The 26,167-nt window shown below is 35.3% G+C and overlaps 1 protein-coding gene across 2 annotated transcripts in view; it reads left to right on the top strand.

Annotated features, from left to right (window-relative positions):
* The first annotated feature begins 2,738 nt into the window (after positions 1-2,738).
* LOC150107853 (uncharacterized) overlaps positions 2,739-26,167 on the top strand; it is a 284,299-nt gene continuing 260,870 nt past the window's right edge. Inside the window, exons 1-2 of one of the 2 annotated variants that reach the window (XM_090392094.1) lie at positions 2,739-2,921; positions 12,861-12,891. In XM_090392094.1, the coding sequence (XP_090248220.1) occupies positions 2,912-2,921; positions 12,861-12,891 (41 nt within the window). In that variant the 5' untranslated portion in view covers positions 2,739-2,911. The remainder of the gene's footprint in view (positions 2,922-12,860; positions 12,892-26,167) is intronic. The other variant, XM_090392093.1, reaches the window with a different exon arrangement.

Here is a 26,167-nt window from a genome sequence, read left to right as displayed (position 1 = left end):
TACCTCAAAAAATCTAAACCTTACCAAACTCTGTACAAAAAAAAAAAAAAAAGAATCAAAAGAAATTCTCAGAGAAAAAGGCCTAAATACTATCAATCTTCTTTCATCCTCCAAACAGGTTATTTGTTATACCAATGGATTGTCAGACACCAATATGATTAATGGAGGCGCTGGTGTTCTCCTACTTCCGAAAGGTCAATAAAAGTCGGATCTGTGAGAATTACTTCCAATTTTACCAGCGAACTTTATGCAATAAATTAAGCACTCAAAGCCTCCTTAAAATTATCATCTCAACAATCTGAGGAAATTATAATTTACAGTGACTCTAGATGAGCTATGGAGGCAATCATAAATGGCAATACCAATCTCACACAAGATACCCATAAACTCTTAAATCAACTAAAGTGTTTAGGAAGAAGTTGCATTTTACAATGGATTCCTGCCCATGTAGGTATTGATTACGATGAAGCAGGTGATAAATTAGCAAATGAGCCTAGAGAATTCAACCAAGTAACTCACACGATAACTCTTGCTGATGCTAATGCACTAGCAAAAGCTAAACTAATTCCACTGAAATTAGTGATACAACATCAAATTCCCGAAATCAATGCTGACAGAAAAACCTCCACAACGATAAAAAGACTACGAACAGGACATTATAGAGGAATGAAGATCAATACAGGTGATACGAGAACATATAGAAACTGCAACATCTGCCCTAATACTGAACTGACACCCACTCACATCTTTACCTGTCCAGCAATTACAACAGCCTTGAAAGAAAGAAATCCTAATCCTGAACAACAGGCTATACAAACAAAATCATCGACATAGCCAAAGCAGTTCAAGGTGCACATGGAAACATCTAAGACTCTTCAAAGGACAAGACAACAATAACAACAACAACCTCTATTTTGTCTATCTATAGACAAAATATAGGTTGTTGTTCTTATTGTCTCATCAGTTAATGACACATTCGACACTGCAATATCACAACCGGATGGTACACTTTTAAAACATGATCACTAAGTAACTGAACTATTTGATTTGCTTCTGTTATTTACCTACCACCAACAGTTTTTTAACTCATCCTTTTATGGCTATTCTTCTTTTTACTTGCCACATAACGAAAGAACTCCTTAAGATTTCTTTTGGACTCATCAGCGAGCTTCCTCTCATAATTACCTTTCACTTTCCTTACCATACAGGTTACTCACTTTGCCTGTACCTTGTACTGCTCATGGGAATGCTCATCACCTTTTTTTTTAATACTTCCACGACAACGTTTTCTTTATCTGCAACTCCTGCTTAATAATATTATTCATCCATCTTACTCCTACTTCATTTCTCCTTCGAACTCTGGGAATACAGTCTGGTACAGCTTTCTTTAAATACTGCTTGACAATCTTCCATGCACTATCAACATCTCTCAACTTCAAATTCTCATGCGGTAGCACTGCTGAAAGCTGACTTCTCAGTTTGTCATAATCACCAGCCTTGTTTTTTGAATTATTTGAATGGCATGTTGGATTGGACGAGTGTGTCTTGGGATATATGTTTAGTGTAGCAAAGTATAAAGTTTGGGAAGCAAAGAGGAATGTAGAGTGTAAGATTACTGGAGATATCTTAGTGGAGGTGGAGGGGGATGAAAGATCTGGGAATAATTCTGGATATTTTGCTAAAAGTGTTAGAACCACACAGGGATTTTGGAAATGATGCAGAGTACAAACACTTTCATGCAGAAGTAAGGACGCTATAATTCCATGGTTCAAGTCTTTGATCAGACTGCATATGTATTACTCTGCATAGATTTGGTCGCCTGGTTTACAAAATTATGATGAGTTGTTGGAGAGGGTTCAGAGATGACTCCTTAACTGGGTCTTTGTTGAAGGTGAAATATGAGCAGATTGAGAGAATGAAAATTGTAGAACCTAGTGGGTAGAAGGAAGAAGGGAGGTAGTATGGAGACGTATAAGTTGGAAAGGAGTAATTACCTGATTAATGTGGATGAGAATTTTCTTAGAATATCTGGAGAAAGGAGAACTAGCTCTCCCTGAATATCTACCTGAGGGGTAGATATTTTGCATCGACAATGGTGGGTGATTGGAATACATTGGCTGAAAATGTGGTGAGTGCAAAGACATTGAATGCATTTAAGCCACGGTACGATATGCTGTTCGTGTGAAAGTAGGATCTCCCACGATGAGTTTCTTGAATCTATGGAGGTCTGATGATGATGATAATAATAATAATAGTTATTATTTTTTCTTTTCTCGTGTTAATACATTTACGACTTGCGTAAAAAAGTTTCCCCAGTGAATGTGTTAAGTAAGATGTATTGCAATTACAATTTCTATAAGCAGAATTCTCCCATGTATGTCAATGGAGTATATTCTGTGAGCAAGTAGTAGTTTGCACAGCGGTGTGAAGAACTCAGAGAGGTGTGACGTTCGTTTCAAGAAATACAAGAGGCCTCCAAAGATGAGTCCTGGAATTCCATGAAGGTACTCGATTTAAGGAAAAGAAAAATATAATACACAAGATTCCAAATTTCAAAACTAAGCACCGGGAATCTAATACACCATGCATTTTCCTTTTCTTTTCTACTTTGATCATTCAATTTATAAATATCGCGTTCCTTGTTTGTTCAGCTGAATTTGGCTATTATTTCTCGCAATATTCAGTGTTTATTGTTGTCGGTTTCTAGATTATGAAAGAATTAGGCTTTGGATCGAGATTGCTCTTGTCTTAAATTTTGCTTAAGAATGCAGTAGAAGTGTACGGTTTTAACAACTTTATTTTTTTTGTTGTGGGTGAGCTATATATTATATGTATCATACATATATACATATTTAGTACAAAAAAAATTTAAGTTACCATAAATTTGGTTAAAGCAGTTTTGGCTGTAAATATGAATTCCGGTAAGTGAAACTATTTGCCTAATATTTTAATCATATATCATTTTATAAATGGTACGCTTGACAATATATAAGATATTTTTTGTTTGTTAATCTTTTGAAAGTACGAAGTAATCACTGAGTACCATTTGTGATGTCTGTTTGAAATTATTTGCACTTAAACGGTATTTACAAAATAGGATCACCTCTTAGAAACATGGGTTATTATGATACATTCTTGTTTCACAAATGAGGCTGTATCCATAATCTGTATTTCTGTAATCACGTCGAACCGAAGCCTCTGCCACTTTATTAAATTATTAGGATATCCACATCTTTCCGCTCGCGCGAATGCAAGATTAATTTTAAAGTGAAAGTCATTTTATATTTCTGGAAATAAAATACGATTTCCAGAAACATATAATCAATCAGATTAAAAAAAAAAAGAGTCTAAGGCTTTTTATTTTTATATATTTTATTTATATTATTTCATTATTATTATTTTCTCTCAGTAGCTAAGCATCTGCTTGAAAGTAGTCATAAAATGTCTAGGATGTGTGCACCTTTAACTCTTGACCATCAGAGTTCAGTGAACATTTGCAGGCCAGTCGCAGTTATTAAGTGTTGTAATAGTTTTGATTTCCATCTTAAATGGTTTTATTGTGGTAAAGCTGATCAGCTGTGATTCTGAATCCGTTGCTTGCTGAACAGACTTTGCATATACATTATCTCTATTTTTTTTTTTAAATATTCCCTGTAATAAAAAAAAAAAAGTAGGCAAAAAATGTTGGACCTGGTGACATCACAAAGGTCATTTGAGAGAAAAGTAGCGTTGACGATTCTCAGTTTTTTTGACCATTAACATGTAATATATACAGTCAAATTACAGTTGTAAAAATAGCATATTGTAATTTGTGCAGTTATCATCATCATCATGCATATCAAGGATTTAGGCCTATTGTGGCCTGTTCTGGCCTTAGAAGTCATATCGTTGAATCGTTTAAGAGGACGTCCTGGTTTTCTTTTTCCTAATGGCTTGTACTTTTAAGGCTTATTGTAATTTGTGCAGTTTTAACTAAACATATCCACATTTATTTACATTAGATTCACTGCAGAAAGTTGAAATCCAACAAGATTTCAACTTTCTGCAGTGAAGCCTAGTAGTTTTTTCCCTTTTGTTTTTGTGAGTTAAAACCATTGGGATAGGTTTTTTGAGTAGTGTCTAAGTCATGGTTTGCTCAGCATGTTTGTCCAGAGTCTGTTAAGGCTAAAGTGCTGAGGGAAACTCACATGTTACAGGCCTAATGGAGTGAAACAGCATTGAGAAAGCATTAAAATGTTATTTATTTATTTCTCATGCAGGAGCAAAATGGAAAAATTGAATTTATACACTTATTGATAGATAATTACTTGAAGCAGAATGTGATGGAGGGGACTTGGGGACAAGACTGTTGGATCTTGTTATAGTATCATATAGGTATCTGAAAAAAGCAATATCACACTGTTTCTACCAAAGGTCAGGAAGTAAATCAGGTGAGAGTTAGATGGATGAGTGGTATCATTAAGCATGAGCTGCAAACAAAGAAAATGTGTAAGGTATATAAGGAGAAAGGTAACCAGCTAACTCATGTACAGTATAAGGATTAGGCAAGAAAGGTGACCAGCATGGTAAGAATGCAAAATCAGATTATGAGAAGGAATTAGCCAAAGAGGCTAATTAAAAGTTTTATTAAAACTTTTATTAAAACTCGGCTCTGTCAAAGTTCAAAGAGAATGGAAGGAGGGCAAAATAATTCTTTTGCATAAATGAGGATCTAATTCTTTAGTAGTAAATTGCAGATCAATCAGTATCTCAAGAGTGGTGGTGGTAAAAGTACTGGAAATGACCGAAAAGAAATTTCAACAATAGGTGGATAAGCATATGATACTGTGGATTTGTGAAGGGTTTTCGTAATCTAACTTTTTATAATAGTGACAACTGAGTTGGATAATGGGAATGGCTACATGATGATACTGCTGGATTTTGCCAAGACATTTGACAGGATACCACATAAAACTTATACAATCTGCTGCAAATGGGGATGGATATGAAACTTGTGATATGGATAAAAGGGTGGCTAATGAACAGATACAAAAAAAGTACTATATAGAGGAGCAGAATTCAGAAGGCAGGTGACTAGTGGTGTGTTACAGGGCTCTGTACTTGGACCACTGTTTAATTTGTACATAACTGATATAAGAAATATTCAGTTGTTTGCTGATGATGCAAAGTTGAGTAAGGTAATAAGTTAGATAACTTAGAGAGCTTGCAAGATGATTTATATAGGCTGGCAGTATGGGCAAAACATAATTGATGTTATTTAATGTGGAAACGTGTCAAGTTATGTATTTTGGAATATGAAGATTACAAGCTGTGTATCACATTCAGGGAACTGTACTTCAGAAAATTGAAGCCAAGGATTTGGAATTAGTAGTATTAGATAGACTGAAGTTTAGAAGGCATATTGCCGAAGTAGCCAGGGTAGTTCACTGGATTACTTGGTTATTGAAGAATACTCTAACAAGCAGAGATAGGAGAGTTATCATTTCTCTTTATAAAGCCTTGATATGACCACATCTGGATTACTGTGCTGTGGTCTGGTCACCTGGGTTTCTTGGGGATGAAGTAGTAGTGGAGAGAATCCAGAGGGAAGTAACCAAGATGGTTAGTGGCCTGTGGAATGCTCCCTGTGAGGAAAGATTAAGAGTTTGTGGATTGCAAAAGTTGGTTGATAGGTGAAAAAGATGATTTGATAGAAACATTAAGCCAGTTAACGGATTTTATAGGATTGATGCAGGGGAAATGTTTCATCACTTGGCTAGAGGGGCAGAACAAGGAGTCATCCTGGAAGTTGGGTGAGATTGTGGTTAGGAAGTGTGTGAGGAGTAGATTTTTTACTTTGAGAGTGGTGAATGAATGGAATGGGTTGCCTGAGTCAGATGTGAGTGCTTTGTGTGTTAATGGTTTCAAGGAGAGGTATGGTAGATAGTGTTGATAGTTTGGGTCTTCCACAATGAGTCTTAGGATTCCATGGAAGTGACTGTGCAATGATAATGATATACTTCAGGCACACAGAGAGAGGAGGGAGCTGATCTTTAGTAGAATGTATAATGGTTGCATTCCATTTTTTTCAGACGTGCCTTGGACATAGAGGAAAATGATAGCATTACTAAACATCAACCCTTCCCCAAATTAGGATTTGGGGAAGGGTTGATTTTATGTGTACACACACTGCGGGAATTGTAGCCGTTAGATATATCTGTTGATGTGGGTGGGCTTCCTTTATACTGAAAAGGGCAGGTTACTGTTGGTGTGTTATCAAGGTTTCTAGAAAAGTTATATTATTATTATTATTTATTTTTTCATGGTTAACTGGATTCTAGGGTGAAAACTATTGAGGTGAGAGAGGAAAGAGTAATGATTCTGGACCATGAGGCCAAATGGAAAATATATTATCCACATATCTTAACTAGTCCGAAGATAAAGGAGAGAGTAAAGAGGTTGTTTTTCAAAATATTCCATAAAAAATTGGCAAGGGAGTGATAACCAATAGAGATCCTCTATCTGCTTATATATTTTGTGCTTCCAAGAGAAATATTTGGAATGGATAGGAAAGGAAAAGAAATCAGTAATATCAGGAGGAAAAACTTTATCATAAGTGAAAAAGTGTCATTAAGGGAATATTGATGAACAGCAAGGTGATATCAAAGCCAACTGAAATATCTTTAACATTAAATTCTCAGTAAGAGTTTTAAAATGGGTAGTTTTTTATATACAAAGTGGCATAAAGATATTTAAAGAAATAAAGAAAGAGGATATTTAGTGGGTTCATTGCTACAAGCCCAGGAGCATAGAGGGTGAAGTGCAGATGTTTAGGCAGTTGAGCTTGACAGGTGCAAGAATGATTGTTATGGGAAATTTTTTAACTACAGCAGTATAAATTGGGAAGAGGAAACTGCATGAAGCAATAAAGAATTGGAATGAATTCTTGAGGAACAAATGCCTTAGATAACATGTAGAAGGAACAAGGTTCAAGAGTTAGATTTGGTCATAGCATTACAAGAGCTGATTATAACTGATATATCATCTTTGCCCCCAGTTGGAGAGAAGAACCATGTGGTTTTGACTTGGAAGATGAACAGACATGCAATAATAACAAAGAGAAAGGAATGTATGTGGAATTATGAGGCAGGTGATTATAATAGTCTTAGATATCAACTTGGAACAGTTCCATGGAGGGGAATTTGGAAGGGCGAGATATCATCTGTGCTTGGGAGCTTGTGAAGGCATATTTATTAACAGCAGTAACAAGCTGTATACTGTGATTGAAGAAGAGAACACCGTTTTGTATAAAGTGGATAACAAACAATATCAAATGAGAACTGCAGGTAAAAAAGAGGTTATAGAAGACTTTTCTTTTAGGTTAGGTTATAGAAGAGTTATAAGGAGAGGAGGTGGAGAGCAGATGCAGGAGAGCGACTACTATGGTAAGGAATGCAAAACTGGAATATGAGAAGAGATCCAAGGTAAAGTTAGCCGATCTCATACGGAGGTAGCAGGGTTTTTTTTCTCCTGGAAACTCTGGTTTTTCATCCCGCATACATACAAATCGGCCCTTCAGAACACATGCAATTTACAGACAAAAATTACTAGTTGTGGTGGTATTGGAGGTGGGCGGTAGATGGCGTTGATGGAGATGATTCGTAGTAGAGGTTAGGTGTAGAGACAGTTGTAGGTGTCCTCCCGCGATGAGTCTTCGGACTCCTTGGAGGTATCAGGAATAATAATAATAATAATAATAATAAGGATAATCCTATGGAATTCTTTCATTATGTGGCCATTAGGAGGAGGAATGGTTGCGGAAGAATGACATTGTTGGATAATGGGAATTGAGTGACTGATGCAAAGGACATAATGGAGATGTTCATTGAACATTTTATTGAGATATTTCATCCTGGAGAATTAGGTTTTAATACTAGAGGGATAGGGCAGGTTTGAGGTTTAGAAGTGGAAGAAGAGTGTTTCAAATACTGAGTAGTAAGTACTCTGGATGTCAAAACAGTGGAACTGGATGGTATTTTGCCACATGTTTTCAGAGAATGTGCTAAAGAACTGACAGCTCCGTTGACCTGGCTTTTCAATTAGTCTGGCCATGGAAAAGATACCCAAGGAGTGGAAGGAGAGTAAGATTCCATTTTACAAGGGTAGTATCAGACTAGAAGTGTCAAACTATAGAGTAGTTTGTATTTCATCAGTAGTTAAGATCTTGGATAAATTAGTGAGGGATTATTATTACTATGTAACACCTCCAGGTAGTTAGCCAAAGACTCAGGGGAGGGCACTTGCTCAACAACTGTCTCTACCAACCACAACTACCTTCATCATCTACACCAATGCCATCTACTGCCGACCACTACTACTAGTGGTCTTTTTGCCTTTGTCTTTTTATTGCTGATTATCATACCAAATTTATTACAACAGTTACTCAATTTATTCAGGGAATCTTACAGACTTGTAGTGGATTTATTCTGAAGTATAACATCATCTCTACGAAGTAAAGAGCTAAGATTAACATCAGTAATTTTGATATCAGATTTAATACCACTTTCCTTCATAATGTGATCCATGTAGATGATGCATAATAGTGGAGATAATGTGCACCTTTGCACACCTCATTTTACTTCAAATCATCTTCCTCTACCTCCTTCAATTTTAACTCCTGACTTGCAACTTAAATAGATGGTATTGCTTGATATAATGTCTCATTTACACCATATAATTGTAGTGTTTTGAATAGCTTTCCTCTTGGCACCTTGTCATATGCTTTTGCCAGATCAACAAATTTAAATACAAATCCTTGTTATATTCCCACAATTTTCTCAACTATTTATCTTAAAGTGAAGATCTGATCCTGACAACCTATTTTTTTCTTTCCTGACTCCAGCATGTTCTTCACCAAGCTCCTTTCCACAATTGTTTTTAGCAGTTTCTGTAAGTGTACTTGTATAAATCTTACCAGGAACACTCAGTATGGAAATGCCTCTAATTCTCACATTCAGTTTTATTTCCCTTTTTATAGATGGATATTATGAGAGTATCCCTCCAATCATCTGGAATTCAACCTTCTGACCAGGCCTTCTGAATTACACAGTGCAGCCACTGTAAAACTTATCTCAATATTTGAGCATTTCTGGCTGAATTTCATCTACTCCAGCTGCCTCTCCACATTTCAGGCTTTTTTTGATGACTTTTTCTACTTCAAATATGGATGTATATTCCTGTTGGGAGTTTTCTTCCATCATGTTGACACTGTTTCATTTAGCAGTCTTTCAAAGTAATTATTCTAGACATCTACAATATTGTTATCTTCTGTTAATGGGGGGGGGGGGGAACAGTTGTTTCTAAATGTTTTATAAAATGTATAATTCCATGTATATGAAAAGTTTAATATATTAATTCTTGTAGATAAGCTTATACAGTTGGTGATACATAACTGTTAATTTTAAGGAAAGAACAACGTATATTATTAAATTAACTAAATAACTTTAATTAATACTTCCAGTATTTCGGTAATGTTACATTACCATCTTCAGGGAACATAAAAATTAATGAAATGTGCACGCAGGCACTAACACTGAGCAAAAAATGGTTGAAGAAAACACTGAAGTCAGTCCTAAAGGATGCCACCTAGTGGGCCAAATTCGGTATTAATCTTGGTTGTTTGGGCTGATGTTCTAAGAATGCAAGCCTCCCATTTTTGGGGTAGTCTCATGCATCCAAATTTATGGGGAGTTTTTTTTAAGGCTGAGACTGATTCTAAGAATAATCTCTCATATTTAAACTTGCTGTGGTGTAGTAAGGAAGCTTTCTTCCAACGTATTTTATGGCAGGTGTCCAAGGCATGGTCAGCAAGTCCTGAGTTGCTATAACGGTGGAAACGGATATAATTCTTATGTTCAGATATCCTGATATTAGCAGTCCTGCCTGTTTGGCCATGGTTAGACAGTTTACAACTACAAGGGACCTGGTAAACTCCAGGTAGGTTTAGAGGAAGTGGCTGGTCCTTGGGAGAGTGGATAAGAGATGCCAATTTTTGATATGGTCTGTAAACAAGTTGTCAAGTCATTTTTTTAAGATTTTTGTTAACTTTTCAGAAGTACCACGAATATAAGGAATAGTGACAAATTTAGAGTAGTCCTTGTGTGTGTGTGGGGGGGGGGTATATATATATATATATATAAGGTATATATATATATATAAGGTATATATATATATATAAGGTATATATATATATATAAGGTATATATATATATATATATATATATATAAGGTATATATATAAGGTATATATATATATATATATATATATAAGGTATATATATATATATATATATATATAAGGTATATATATATATATATATATATATATATATATAAGGTGTATATATATATATATATATATAAGGTATATATATATATATATATATAAGGTATATATATATATATATATATATAAGGTTCAAGATACCAAGCAATTTTAAACCTGGTTTTACTCCATTTCCCAAGTAAGCAAACAGACTAAAAGTCAAGTTTGCGCCTGCAATTGATGCAAGTCTAACTGATCCCACAGGTAGTGCAGGATCAGGGCAACTCGTGGCAAAGGTGGAACAAGCTCCGATCACTAATCTTAATATTTACCCTTAATGCCAAAACACATCTCCAAGAAGGGGATGTATGATGTTTTGTATTAAAGGCAAGGGGCCACTACCCAGACCGGTTTCGACCTTAATTGAGGTCTCGTCAGTGGGAGCTAGGCTAGAAATATCAAGATTTAGTAATACTGAGCTTGTAAGTATTTCGCCAAAACAAGTTACCATAAGGTGTTTTAACCTTATTAAATAAAAATCTCTGGAGGAGATATAAATGTAGAAAGTATTTTTACCTTGGGTATAAATATGTTCAAGATACCAAGCAATTTTAAACCTGGTTTTAATCTTGATATTTCTAGCCTAGCTCCCACTGACGAGACCTCAATTAAGGTCGAAACCGGTCTGGGTAGTGGCCCCTTGCCTTTAATACAAAACATCATACATCCCCTTCTTGGAGATGTGTTTTGGCATTAAGGGTAAATATTAAGATTAGTGATCGGAGCTTGTTCCACCTTTGCCACGAGTTGCCCTGATCCTGCACTACCTGTGGGATCAGTTAGACTTGCATCAATTGCAGGCGCAAACTTGACTTTTAGTCTGTTTGCTTACTTGGGAAATGGAGTAAAACCAGGTTTAAAATTGCTTGGTATCTTGAACATATTTATACCCAAGGTAAAAATACTTTCTACATTTATATCTCCTCCAGAGATTTTTATTTAATAAGGTTAAAACACCTTATGGTAACTTGTTTTGGCGAAATACTTACAAGCTCAGTATTACTAAATCTTGATATTTCTAGCCTAGCTCCCACTGACGAGACCTCAATTAAGGTCGAAACCGGTCTGGGTAGTGGCCCCTTGCCTTTAATACAAAACATCATACATCCCCTTCTTGGAGATGTGTTTTGGCATTAAGGGTAAATATTAAGATTAGTGATCGGAGCTTGTTCCACCTTTGCCACGAGTTGCCCTGATCCTGCACTACCTGTGGGATCAGTTAGACTTGCATCAATTGCAGGCGCAAACTTGACTTTTAGTCTGTTTGCTTACTTGGGAAATGGAGTAAAACCAGGTTTAAAATTGCTTGGTATCTTGAACATATTTATACCCAAGGTAAAAATACTTTCTACATATATATAAGGTATATATATATATATATATATAAGGTGTATATATATATATATATATAAGGTGTATATATATATATATATATAAGGTATATATATATATATATATATATAAGGTATATATATATATATATATATAAGGTATATATATATATAAGGTATATATATATATAAGGTATATATATATATATATATATATATAAGGTATATATATATATATATATATATAAGGTATATATATATATATATATATATAAGGTATATATATATATATATATATATAAGGTATATATATATATATATATATATAAGGTATATATATATATATATATATATAAGGTATATATATATATATATATATATAAGGTATATATATATATATATATATATAAGGTATATATATATATATATATAAGGTATATATATATATATATATATAAGGTGTATATATATATATATATATATAAGGTGTATATATATATATATATATATAAGGTGTATATATATATATATATATATAAGGTATATATATATATATATATATATAAGGTATATATATATATATATATATAAGGTATATATATATATAAGGTATATATATATATAAGGTATATATATATATATATATATAAGGTATATATATATATATATATATATAAGGTATATATATATATATATATATATAAGGTATATATATATATATATATATATAAGGTATATATATATATATATATATATAAGGTATATATATATATATATATATATAAGGTATATATATATATATATATATAAGGTATATATATATATATATATATAAGGTATATATATATATATATATATAAGGTATATATATATATATATATATAAGGTATATATATATATATATATATAAGGTATATATATATATATATATATAAGGTATATATATATATATATATATAAGGTATATATATATATATATATATAAGGTATATATATATATATATATACTAAGTTATTATTTATTTGTATATTTAAACTGGTACTGCTTAATATAAAAAAAAATTTCTATGTTTATCATATCCAATATAGTAGCAATATATTTCAATAAAATATTAAGGGTAAAAAGATGTTAATTTGTATTTTTTTTTTTCTTCTTTCTTTTGCAGAGTATGGTACTGGATATCCTTCACAAACACAGTGAGTAATTCTTGCAGAATTTAGACCATTCCATATATATTCCACTGAATGTGTTCATGGCAGTAATGCAAATACTGAAATACAAACTTCCTTAGCTATCTCGAAGAATATTATGTGGTTTGTTGATTAGTAGCAGTAGAAGGATAGTGACTGTTATATGTAAAATGGCAAAGCAAGCTGTGGGATAACTTGCATAGAGCTAATCCTTGTTTCTTTCATTTGATGTTTAAGGAAAATCTTAAGTACAGTATCGTGTTAAGTGAGGTTTATCAACCTCACTTAACATGATTAATTAATCCATCAATTAAAGCACGCTAAGTGAAATCTCATTAAGTGAATGCAATAAACAATAGGAATAATTACAATTCATCCATCAGTTAGCATAAATTTGAAAAAAAAAATTACAGTATAAGCTATATTAGAGGATAAAATCATCAAAATTAATAAAAATCAATTGCTTAAAATTTTATTTAATGTCTAAATATTTGATTGAGCTACTTTTTCATCTTATCATGCAATTTGTGATAGCTGGCATTCACTTTATCAAGATTTCGGCGGACTTCAAAGCTGCGTTCCACACCAGGATCAGCATCAACCAAAATTTCTTTAGCATACTCAGTGTGATTGAAAACTAGCTCAAGTTCTTTAGCAGTTAGCTTCTTAGTCATAACATTTTCTTGTTTGCACTCCTTATCTTCTTCACATGCACGCTGTTCTTCTAGTTGAATGATAGCATTCTCGCTTAAATGTTCTGAATGGGAATCGAGTAAGTTTCTTACATCTTCATTATCCAGTTCATTAAATTCAGGTTCTTTTCCAACTGTGCTGATTTCTTCAATAATATTAGATCTTGGATTTTTCTCACGATAAACACATAGACTTGAGTTTAAAGTCGCCTTCTGCATTGCTTCCTAATAAAAGCGTAAGCATAAGATTTGATGATCTTTAGATACTTTGTATCCTGGTTGAGATGCTTCAGTTTTAGCTAAGAAAGTTTTTGTTGGCATACACTGCCAACAGATAGTTACTGCAATCTCTCTGGTCTCCCTTCTTGAAGACTGGTATTATTATTCCTGTCTGCCTTTGCTTTGGTGCTCGCCCAGACATCCAATCAGCCTGACACGCTCGAGTCAGCCAGAGAACACCGTCTCGATTTAAGGTATTTAGCATTTTGGGCCGAATTTCATCATCTCCAGCAGCCTTTCCCGATTTTAGTGATTTTATTGTTAAATGGACCTCTTCTGCTGTGAGACTAGTCATTGCTCCGATCTGTACCTCTTGGATGTCCAAAACTGCTGGACCACCCGGGTTAAGAAGACTCTCAAGGTATTCCCTCCATCTGTGGACGATATCCATCTCGGTTGTTAAAAGTGCACCATCAGAGGCCTTAATTGCCCTTGCTGTGCATGATTTCCTCCCTCGAAGGCAGGGGATGGTCTGCTAGAATACTTTGTTTGCATTTGCATAGGATGAGTCTAATCTTTCTCCAAAGGATTCCCAAGCCTTCTGCTTTGCTGTCTTTACTGCCTCAGCAGCAGCTTTTCGTGCCTCAGCATACCGCAAACGCATCTCAGGTGACCTGGCCCTAAGCCATGTTAGGTAGGACTTTTTTGCCCAGACAGTTTTTTGGACTTCTTGGTTCCACCAACGTGTCCTTTTCTCACTTCCTGTTGCCATGCCGAGCTGCTTTGTGCCATAGCATAAGAGTGCAGAGGCAGTGACAGCTGTTCTGAACAGCTTCCACTCCTCCTCAAGATGTGCAGTAGGCTTGGGAATCTCTTTGAACCTGGAGGAAATGTCATCTGTAAAATTCTTCCTTACAGCCTCATTTTCCAATGCCTTCATTTCACATGGTATAGCTGCTTAGGCCTACCAGCGGTGATGGTAGCATCTGGTGTCTGAAGCTGTAGAGTGCACACAACAAGGTGGTCTGTTGACAGTTCTGCCCTTCTTCTCACACGAACGTCCAATGCTGAGGAAAATAGGTCTGCTGAGACTATAAAGAAGTCAATCAAAGACTTTTGTTCTAGTGTATCCCTGTACCAGGTATACTTATGGACTTCTTGGTGCTGGAAGAAGGTATTCATTATGGACAAGCTGTTAGTACAGCAGAAGTCCAATAATTTCAACCCATTCGCGTTAAGGTTCTTCTCAGCCACACCCCTCCATGTCTGGTCATCTGTTCCAACATGTGCATTGAAGTCACTCATTAGCAGGACTGATTCCATGTCTGCCACCCTGTCAAAAGCAGCATCCACTTCCTCTAGGAAGACAGAGTATTCTGACTTCAGATTAGGTGCATAGGCTTGCACCACAGCCAAATCATGGTTTTTCATCTGAAGCCTTAACGCGCATACCCGTCCCCCAATGGGATCCACTCAGCAACGCAGTCTGACAGCTGGTGGCTTGTGAGTATCCCCACACCCACATGAGCAGACATTGTCAGGCTCACACCAGAGTAGTAGAGCTTCCACCCCTTATCCAGGTCGACAGTTCCAGAGCCTCTCTTCTTGGTCGAAGGAAGCCTGACTAAGTCTAGCTGGTAGCGCTTGGCTTCCTCGACCAGTTCCAACTCCTTCCCAGTCAGAGAGAAGATGTTCCAGTTGCCTAAAGCCATTGTCGTTGTGATTTCCGTCCTTTTGCAGAACCATTTCTTTGTGCTGCCTCTTAACACCTCCCCAAACGGGTAGCGGCCACATTGATGGCGTTTCCTCTAGCAGAGTGGTGTCTAAGGGAGACACCACTCTGGTGTCTCCCTGTAACATATTTTTTGAATGGGTCCCTCTGCCAAAAACCCGAACACGTCCCTTGGTAACCCGCGTGACGGACGATGCGGTATGAACATTTTTTGTTGGCCTGATCATGTTACAGTGTTTGATAATGTCCTGTTAGCACAAGACGAAATGACACAGCAAAATAGGAAAGATTCCTCTTGAATACTCTAATAGCATTCGGAGGAAGGAGCAAGAAGAGAAGAAAGAAAGAAGCAAGGGAGGAAGAGGAGGGACCAGTCTATAGATAATATAACAGATGTATATTACATGAAGTAAGGCATGGTCCAGCATCAGGTACCTCGGTTTTGCCACGCCTGTGCTCACTAAAGTGAGCTCCTGAGGCTAAAAGAATTAATTTCCTTCTAAATTTTCTAGCTCATTGAAAAATCAGTTGAATACAATAAACCCTTGTCTGGCCTATATAGACTACGAAAAAGCATTTGATTCAGTTAAAACATCTGCAACACTAAAAGCACTTGAAACCCAGGGAACTGAGAAACCATATATTGAAACACTAAAACATATTTACAATAATGCAACTTCTGTAATTAAATTATATAAAAACAGTGAAAAGTTCCCAATAAAAAAGGCATTCGGCAATGCGACACCATATCTCCCAAATTATTTACTGCTGCATTAGAGGAAGTCTTTAGTAGCCTTGACTGGGAAACAAAAGGAATAAACAAATGGAGAAAGGCTGCATCATCTGAAATTTGTAGATGATATTGTCCTAATATAGTTCGCCCACTGATTAGAAAAAGGAGAATCCATTCCGATAATAGGGTAATCAGTCTGTCTTCTGGGATGAGTTTGCTTATTATTACAGGTCGGAAAATTTAGCTTTTCTTTTACGAACATTGCTGTTTTTAAAGTGTAACTATTTTGCTTGTATAACAGTTGGAAAAATGTACGTAGAGTGTTAACAAAATTATAAAAGGTATAGCATAAATCAAAAATGTAACTAAGTTTATTTTTAAGAAAGTTTTCTATAAAATAAAAATAATTATACAGAAAAACAGAAATTATTTCAAATGAACTTAGATATTCTAAACTTGCAGTTGAGAGAACTGGGACATTTAATGTCCTAAACTGATTAATTATTTATGACTTGTTGTGACTCTTAACACACCCATGCAAAAAAAAAAAAAATGTTGGAAAAAATATCATTGTCAAATTCTTTTAATCTTCAGAGTCATCTGAATCTTTGTCCGAATCGCCATCACTTTCACTTAAACTGATCACCAAAGGTTCGCATAATTCTTCGATAATTCCGTCTCTGTCCCAATATATATTTTCCAATGAGGTGACATGAGAGCAATATTTTCCCCAGTTTTGAACTGTAATTTCAATCGCCTGTTCTGAAAGCTTAAAAAGTTTCGACATGTCAATATCCCCAGTTACGTTGCGATGGCGAATGAAACTTTTCACTTCTGCCCAAACATACTTAGTAGCATTAATATTGCAGTGATATGGTGGTAGCCTCAAAGCTAGAAATCCATGCTCTTTGAGCATCGTATCGAATTTAAATAGTTTAGTTGTGGGCGAGTTCCTTTTGACCAAATTGAGCAATTCAATTTTTCGCATATCTGGGGAACGAGAAATGTTATTTGCAGAGAGCCAATCCATAAGAACTTGCTTCTTAATAGACTAATTTGGAACTTTGTTTAATCGAATAGAGTGATATGAAGCATTATCAATTATAACAACAGCATTTTTAGGAAGGTTTGGAATCGGTTTTTCTTCTGCCACTTTTCGAAGATCGTAGAATTCATTTGCCCATGGTAATCTCCAATAGTTGAATTGGCTTTGTATAGCAAGTTTGAATTCAGTAAAAAACCCATTTCTCCGCCCTCACACAAAATTATGTGCCGCAAGGCATTTCCGGTTTGTAGCACTCCACATTCTTCTTTAGACTGCCAACATTTTCCATAAGTTAAATTACTATCAATCCAAGTTTTATCTAGATACACAATCGGTCTTTTCTCCTCCCTGAAACGTCTTATTGCTCTCAAATACTGCGTTCTAGATAAAACAAAGTCACTTCGCTCCGTCTTCTGGGACTTTTTAAAACAAAATTCGATTTCATGAAGTATTTTCCTTAAAGTTTCTCTTTTCCAAAGAAAATTATTTTTTTCTTTAAGCACAGGAATCAATTTCAGAACAGTTGGCACTCTTTTCATGACCACGTAAAATTTGTGAATAGTTCTTCTTATAACGTCTACATCAAAATCATTCAAAGCTATGGTTTCAATGGTTTTCTTTCTCTGGCGCTTTTTTTTTTTTTTTGGAGATTTAAATTTTGGCTTACCTTCACCTTTTGATTCCCTACGAATTCTTTTAACAGTTGACCCCGATACGCCCGCAATTGCACTTGCACGTGAGAAAGGGGAACAAGAAGATGGCCTTCTGACGATTCTTTTTCGCAGAATGTCAGCACATTATTCAATATTCTTTTGCAAGAGCTACTAAAACGTTTAACAACAGAACTTGTTGACTGTACTGGATCCATCATACAAATTAATAATAAAAAAATAATGCACATAAGCGACAACAAAAATCAAGCTAGTTCTAGTACAGCGAAAGACAAAAAAGCACGTGATTTCTCATGTTGGCGACCAATTCGTACATCCTTCATTTCTTTCTCCCCTTCAGCATGAGTTGACTATTCTTGGCAAAATGCCAAGAAGGGATCTACAAATGGTGGGCGAACTATACCAGATAATATTGAAGATCTGGAAGAAAGGCTAAATCAGCTAAATGAAGCCTCCAAAGTAATTGGATTAAAAATAAATAAAAAAAAACAAAAATAATGATGAATAAATATATTAACCATAGAACTGTCAAAGTTCTATGGTTGATATATTTCTATGGTTAACCACGAAATAGAACAAATTACTTCATATGTATATTTGGGCCAATTGTTATCCTTTGAAGAGTGCCAAAGAAAAGAGTTTGAATGAAGAATTCACCTTGGATGGATGGCTTATGGGAAAATTAGAGACATATTCAGAAGTGATATCCCTATGAGTCTAAAAAGGAAAGCTTTCGAACAGTGCATACTTCCTGTAGTAACATGGAGGAGAAACATGCACTTTAACAGAAGCCCTAAACAAAAAGCTGAGAACAACACAACGCCGCATGGAAAGAAGTATGCTAAAAATAACATTAAGAGATAGGAAGACAAATACCTGGATAAGATCTCAAACAGGTGTTATGGATATTGTAAAATACATTAAGCAGGCTAAGTGGAGATGGGCTGGCCATATTGCCAGATGCAGTGACGGGAGATGGACTAAAAAAACAAAGTGGAGGCCAGTGGATGGAGCAAGACAAAGAGGAAGACAGAGAAGAAGGTGCAGGGATGAACTGGAACAAATTGCAGGAGTGAGATGGATGGGAGAGGCAGAAAACAGAGTGATCTGGAAAATCATGGGGGAAGACCTTCATTCAGTAGTGGACAGAACCAAAAGGTTGAAGAAGAAGACATACACATTTGACATGGCACACTTAGTCTTAAAACATTTTAAATTTGTTTTCTTTATTTCACTGCCCCCGACAGCAAAATTAACAGACCCCAAGGAGGCCATGGCCCACAGTTTGGGAAGCTTAGGTTAGGTTAGGTATAGGAAATATGAGAATGCTTATGACAGCTATGCAGCATAAGTTTTTTAATGTTCATCTCATACATGAGAGTTTGAGGGATGTATAGCTACATCAGTGCTGTGTGGGGTGCAGATGAAGACCAAGATAGGTTATTGATGTTTTTTTGAACAGTAGGTTGTAGTTGTTTGGGAATGCTTCTTGAGGAAGGCCGTTCCAGAGGACAGGAGTGAATGGAATAGAAACAGTTTCAGTGTGTTTGCAGTTGCACACACCTGGATGCTGTCAAGGATTTTTAGTGGTTTTAGGTGCACCATCCCAAACACGAGAACAGTATTATTCTAAATGTGGGCAGATTTAGGATTGGTATATGGTGAAGAGTTGGTTAGGTGTAAAATAGTCTCTTGAATGAAAGAGAATGCCACTTCTTGGATGCTGAGTAAGCTGTTGATATGATGTGTTTATGGCCAGGAAAGACTGAAGGTAAACGTTAGTCCAAACAAAGAGATCTGATCTTGTCTGGTGATTTGTCTATTACGAAGCATAAGGGTAGGTGAGCTAGAATCTCTTCTGCATGAGAAAAGGCAAGACTGTGTTTTGGTGGCATTGAACATAACATAGTTGTCCTCTCCCCATTGGTGTATAGTTCAATGTTTAAGGCACTAGTTATAGATGATCTTGTAGCCTGCGATGTCATGTATCTCATGGTTGATCAGATGAGTGGAAAGTACTATCATCTGCAAAGCTGTGGGGTGGGATTAGTGGTTACCGTGAGTAGGTAATTTATGTACAAGGGAAAGAGAGTAGATGATAGGATAAAGCCTTGAGCCCCCTCCAGCATGATGAAGCTCGAAGAGTGGACCCATCTAAAGTGATGACCAGAGAGAAATCTGGTACCCAATTACAGAGGATGGCAAATTGTTTAGTAGGGTTGGATCGTACTTCCTTGTTTTTGATCCGCCTTCTTGTTTTAACTCTGTTCTTAAATAAGTAATAAGTTGCTGGTTGATTACTAATTTTAAATATAGAGAAATTTATATTTTTAGACTGCGCCACTCTATATCTAGGTTAGTCTAATGAAATGTAGTGAAACCAAGCATCAACTAATTTTATATCAGTATTATTTCTTACCTAGGCCGAGTATATATCTTATTTTTGAACTCCTGCTAGGTCCGATAATTTCATGAACGGTGCAGTAAAGGGGATTCAGGCAAACACAATTTTAAAATCATCAAAACAGAACATTTAATTCTGGGTTATATATTATACATATAAACTCAATTCTGAGAACAAGATAATATAAATGTCTTAGCTTAACTGGTCACAACATCTTACTAGTTTTTTGATTAAAATCGCTCAGAGAATCAAGCCCAGAATTTTTTTTTTCATATTCTTCTCGAGGATGGTTCAATTGTGAAGCTCAAACTTTTGAGTCATTAATATAATTTAGCTTTGCCTGCTTAACACATCCAGCACCACTCATGCTTTAAAGCTGCAAACTAGTTTTTACAATTGTGCCACTGTTGCTCCTAAGCGTTGCGAGATGTGTTTCTATGCTGAATCCGTCTGTTCATTGGTAGTTGAATCGTGTGGATTCAACCCGCGGCAGTGTCATTCTGAATGGTCTGAGGACATTGTCATAAATGAGTGGCAGTGAATGTGTTAAACAGTTGCAGTCTCCATAAGGATTATCCATAATAAATGTTAAATACTATGCAATAAAAAGTTACCATGGATTGTTTTGTGTCATGCTGATGTGTTGATTATGCAGATCTTGCTTTTTCACTGTATGAATTCCGTTGGAACAGTAACTAGAAAGTTGATGTCATCAAGTCAAAGAAATATTGCATTGTGCATGGCAGCATTTTAGCATATGACATGCTTGGTCAAAAGCAGTAGACAGGATTACTCACTCAGAAAAATTTGAGTTTCTTACTCTGAGTGAAAACCTAGTGATTGAAAATTATTAAATATGGTATTTTTACTGTCTTAATGTTACATGGTGATCAGTATTCATTTTAATTGATTATAGAGACTATTACTGTGTTAAGAATAGGGGTGCACAAAACACAATATTCTTTTTGGCTGCATACTGAATTAAATTATTTAAGCAAATGTTTTTTTTTTTTTAAATATACTCATTAAAAATTGATAAAAAAAATATTAACGAGTGTATATTTTTTTTTGTTCAAAGTATTTGTTTATGAAATATAATTTGCAATGTTTAAAATTTAATTAATTATGAATCATACATTAATGTATTATTCAGCATATTCACTAAATATTACAAGTGCTGAATATTCGGCCAAATATTTAGCACATCAGCCAAATTGCAGAATGAAGAAAGATTAAAAAATTTGTGAAATACTTCACCTAATGATGTGACCACATGAAAATAAATTAATAAATATATATATATATATATATATATATATATATATATATATATTTATTTTAACTTTGAAAGTGCTTACAAGACAGTGCTCAAACCTGTTTTAACTTATGGATCTGAGAGCTGGGTTAGAAACAAAACACCTGACTAAAGACTAGAGACCACAGATATGAGAGCCCTGAGAAACCTTAGAGACATGAACAGATGGCATCAGTGGCAATATCATTAAAAATGAAGATATTGGGAAAGAACTTAACATTGTTAACATCCAGGAATGTGTTAGCAGAGCTTATCTCAGGTTGCATGGTCACTTAAACAGAATGGAAAAGGAAAGATTAGCAAAACAAGTGGTTTCTGCTAGGTTTGCAGGACAAAGACCCAGAGGAAGACCGAGATATAGGTGGATTGATACAGTAAAAAAGTGCTTTAGAAGATAGAAATATAAGATCTGATAATGTTGGAGTCTTGGCAGGTAACAGATTGATTTGAAGGAAAATTGTAGATAGCAAGTGTTAGTAATGATGTAAGTTTTTTATGTAGTACTGTCATATCCAGTACACCTCTTGAGTGTACATATTCAGGAATTTGATGATGAACTTTGAAAGTTTTGAAAACAGATCGGAGAGCATATGAGAATATAATCTTCTTCATTTGAGTAGCCTTAGCTTGCACTACTGACATGTGCACTGCCAAGATGTATGCATATTTGCCTTTTATTAATTCTTTTGAGGTTTTCCTTGCCTGACAGCTAACTGTTGATTCTCATTGGAGATTAGGCTGAACCCTTAAAATACAAGAATCCTCGTTCAATACCAAAGCAATTCCTATTAGGAATGACAGCATTAATTTTTTTGACAGCAATCAGTTTGAATTAAATTTCAGATATTCAATATCACCTAGACACTTTACTTTGTTTGCTTATACTTGGATAAAGGATGATACCAAGAATATAATTTATTGGCATCTTTAATTTATAGTATAACCAAGTGAAAAACTTTCAACATAGCTGTATACTAGACAGTGTTCATACCAGCTTTAAGTTATGGATTTGAGAGTTGGATTAGAAATAATGCACTTAATCAAATATTATAGACCACAGATATGAGTTTTTAGAAAAATCAGTGACCTGAACAGATGACATAAGTGGCAATATCATATTGAAAACGAAGATATCAGCAAGGAACTTAACATTCATTGTTTGCATTCAAGAATGTGTTAGCAGGGCTAATCTAAGGTGGTGTGGCCACTTAAATAGAATGGGTGTTTTGATGCCAAGATGGCAGGAAAGAGACCCAGAGGAAGACCAGTGTCTAGGATTGATTTGGTCAGAAATGCCTTAGAAGCATGAAATGTTAGATATGATAATATTAGAATGCTAACAAGTAATTTGGAAGAAAATTGATGGAAGGAGTTTAATAATAATGTATACTTAATCATGTAGTGCTGTCATAGCAGCCTGAACACCTTTAATGTCCATATCAGGAAATTGATGATTAAAACTGATGTTGATCAGTTCCAATTTCAAATCCTCTATATTCTTTTATCCTGAACCATTGAGGAGATATCACTATCAACAATAACATAGTGAGTGTGGCTTTCATATTTCCTGTCTTCTCTCCGTGCGAATTTGTGCACACCTTTGTTAGAATGTGGTGTTAGTAATGACTAGTCTATATATCGTAAGCAGGAATTCAGTGGATGTGCTCTGATGATGTGGGGTAGAAAACCAGCGAAATATTATTTTTTCCTCTCTTGGTGTTTATTGTAAAGCATTGTAATGAATCAACACTTAGGCTTTTTTTCTGCCAGCCTGGTTGGCCGAGTGGTTAGCGTATCCACTCTCCAACCAAAAGGCTGCGGGTTCGAATCCCGCCGTGGGCATGGATGTTTGTGATTGTCTGTGGAAATACTAGTGGTGGTGGTGGTCATCGGTAGATGGTGTTGGCGTAGTTAATGGATTTAGTGGTGAAGACCTGGAGGTGTCAAATAATAATAATAATAATATGTGCAAAAATGAAGAATATATCTGGAAGGTGCTTGACATTATTAGCATTCAGGAGTGTGTGAGCGGAACTAATTTAATATGGTATGGTCACTTAAACAAAATGGAATGTGAAAGGTTAGAAAAAAATGTGATGCTAATATTGCAGGAAAAAGTTCCAGATCTAGGTGCATTGATTCAATCAGAAATACCCTAGAAGACTGAAATATTAGATATAGTATTGGAAGAGTGTTGACAACAATACATTTTAATAAATGATAAAGATACCAAGCTATTTTAAACCTGGTTTTACTCCATTTCCCAAGTAAGCAAACAGACAAGTAAGTCAAGTTTGCGCCTGCAAGTATTACAAGTCTGGGTGACTTCGCTTGTAGTGCAACTCATGGTAAAGGTGGATAAGCTCTGATCGCTATTCTTAATATTTACCCTTAATGCAAAGCACATCTCCTGGAGGAGATGTACGATGCTATGTATTAAAGGCAAGGGGCTACTACCCAGACCAGTTTCGACCTTTGAGGTCTCATCAGTGGGAACCAGTCTTAGAAATACCAAGATTTTAGTAATACATAGCTTATAAGTATTTTACCAGAACAAGTTACCATAAGATTTTTTGACCTTATGAAATAAATAAAAATATCAGGATGAGAGATAGACGTAGAAAGTATTTTACCTTGGGTATAATATAATAAATAGTAAAGATACGAAGCTATTTTAAACCTGATTTTACTCCATTTCCCAAGTAAACAGATAAGTCAAGTTTGCGCCTGCAAGTATTGCAAGTCTAGGTGATCCTGCACGTAGTGCAAGTCAAGGCAAACTCGCCTTGAGTGTTCTATTTCAAGAATACTTTTTTTTTTTTTAGGAAAATTATTGATAGAAGTTACTAATGAACTTAATTATGTAGTACTGTATGGGGTGCTTAAGGGTCAAAGCTATATAACTGAAAGGAGACCTCCCCATAGCCTTTAAGGGAATGCGGAGAACTGACTTCTGACCTAATGTCCAATCCTCACCTTCTTGTGGTGCACCCTGTTAGGTATCTACCTGAATACTGAACGAACGAGGATGGACTGGCAATTTGGGATTTAGCCGACCAAATTGTATTCTTATTGGCTTAAACCAAAATACAAAATGATGATACAACATGACAAAATTTCATGCTGGGTGGGACGTCGCCCGGTTAAACAAGGGCCCCCGTTGTTTTTGCCAGGGAACCAGGGCGAACAGCGAAAAGGCAGCTACTGGAACAAATCTGAAAACCCAACTCAACATCACCAGAGTTAAAGATTGGTTCTATCAACATAAAAAGCCTGAATGGCAAAGAAATGGAGCTTGCTAAGGAATTTCATAAGTACCAGATCGACATAATAGGGGTGACTGAAACAAAAAAGACAAAAACTGGTGAGATCTTTCTGAGCAATAAATACAAAATGTTATATTCAGGCAATGACAATCAACGAAAAGAAGGGGGTAGCCATAGTATTCAACACTAAATACGAGGCTAATCTTCTTGAATGGCAGGCAGTCTCATGTAGAGTGATGTGGGCAAATATCAGAATGGGGAACTGGACAATGAGACTTATTTGTGCCTGTGGTCCAACAGAAGGTTCTACTAAGATAAAAGTGCAGGAATTTTTTGAGACTTTAGAGAAAGCAACTGACACAATGAAAAAGGAAAAGTTGGTCTTTGTTGGGGATCTAAATAGCAGGGTAGGAAATGATTGTGAGACATACAAAAATATTTTGGGAAAATTTGGAGAAAAGAGTAAAGCTAATAATAATGGGAAATACTTGTTGGATTTCTGCTCAGGACATGGATTGGTTATTACGAACACCATGTTCCAACATAAAAATGTGCACAAATTCACATGGAGAGAAGATGCAAGGAATAAGAAAAGTCTCGTATGACTATGTTATTGTTGATAGTGATGTTTTCTCCCTGGTGCAGGATACCAGAATGTACAGAGGATTTGAAATTGGAAGTGATCACTATTTAGTCTTGAGCAGGATAAAACTGAATTTCATATTGAAAAGAATAACATGCAAGAAAGTTTTAAAGTGAATAAAAGTTGAGCAGCTATCAGATGTGAACTGTAGACTAAAATACACAAAAAGGGAAATAAAACTGAATGTGAGAATTACAGAGGTATTTCCCTACTGAGTGTTTTCCTGGCAAGATTTATGCAAGTATACTTGAGAAACGGTTGAGAAGAATTGTGGAAGAAAAGCTTGGTGAAGAACAACTTTCAGTCCAAACAGAGGCTGTCAGGATCAGATCTTCACTTTACGACAAATAATTGAGAAAGCATTGGAATATAACAAACATCTATATTTAAGTTTTGATGATCTGGAAAAGGCATATGACCAGGTGCCAAGACAGAAACTTTCCAATATGCTACAGTTATATGGTGTCAATGGGGCATTATATCAAGCAGTACTTAGTCTTTATGTGAGTTGTAAGTCAGCAGTTAGAATTGAAGGAAGTACAGGAAGATGGTTTAATGTTAA

Source organism: Typopeltis vanoorti, chromosome 4 (assembly GCF_054136105.1).
Source record: "Typopeltis vanoorti isolate ZY-2024b chromosome 4, IOZ_Tvanoo_1.0, whole genome shotgun sequence".
Taxonomy (NCBI): Eukaryota; Metazoa; Arthropoda; class Arachnida; order Uropygi; family Thelyphonidae; genus Typopeltis; species Typopeltis vanoorti.
The sequence above is the reverse complement of the archived record's forward strand: the minus strand, read 5'-3'. Positions and strand labels throughout refer to the sequence as shown.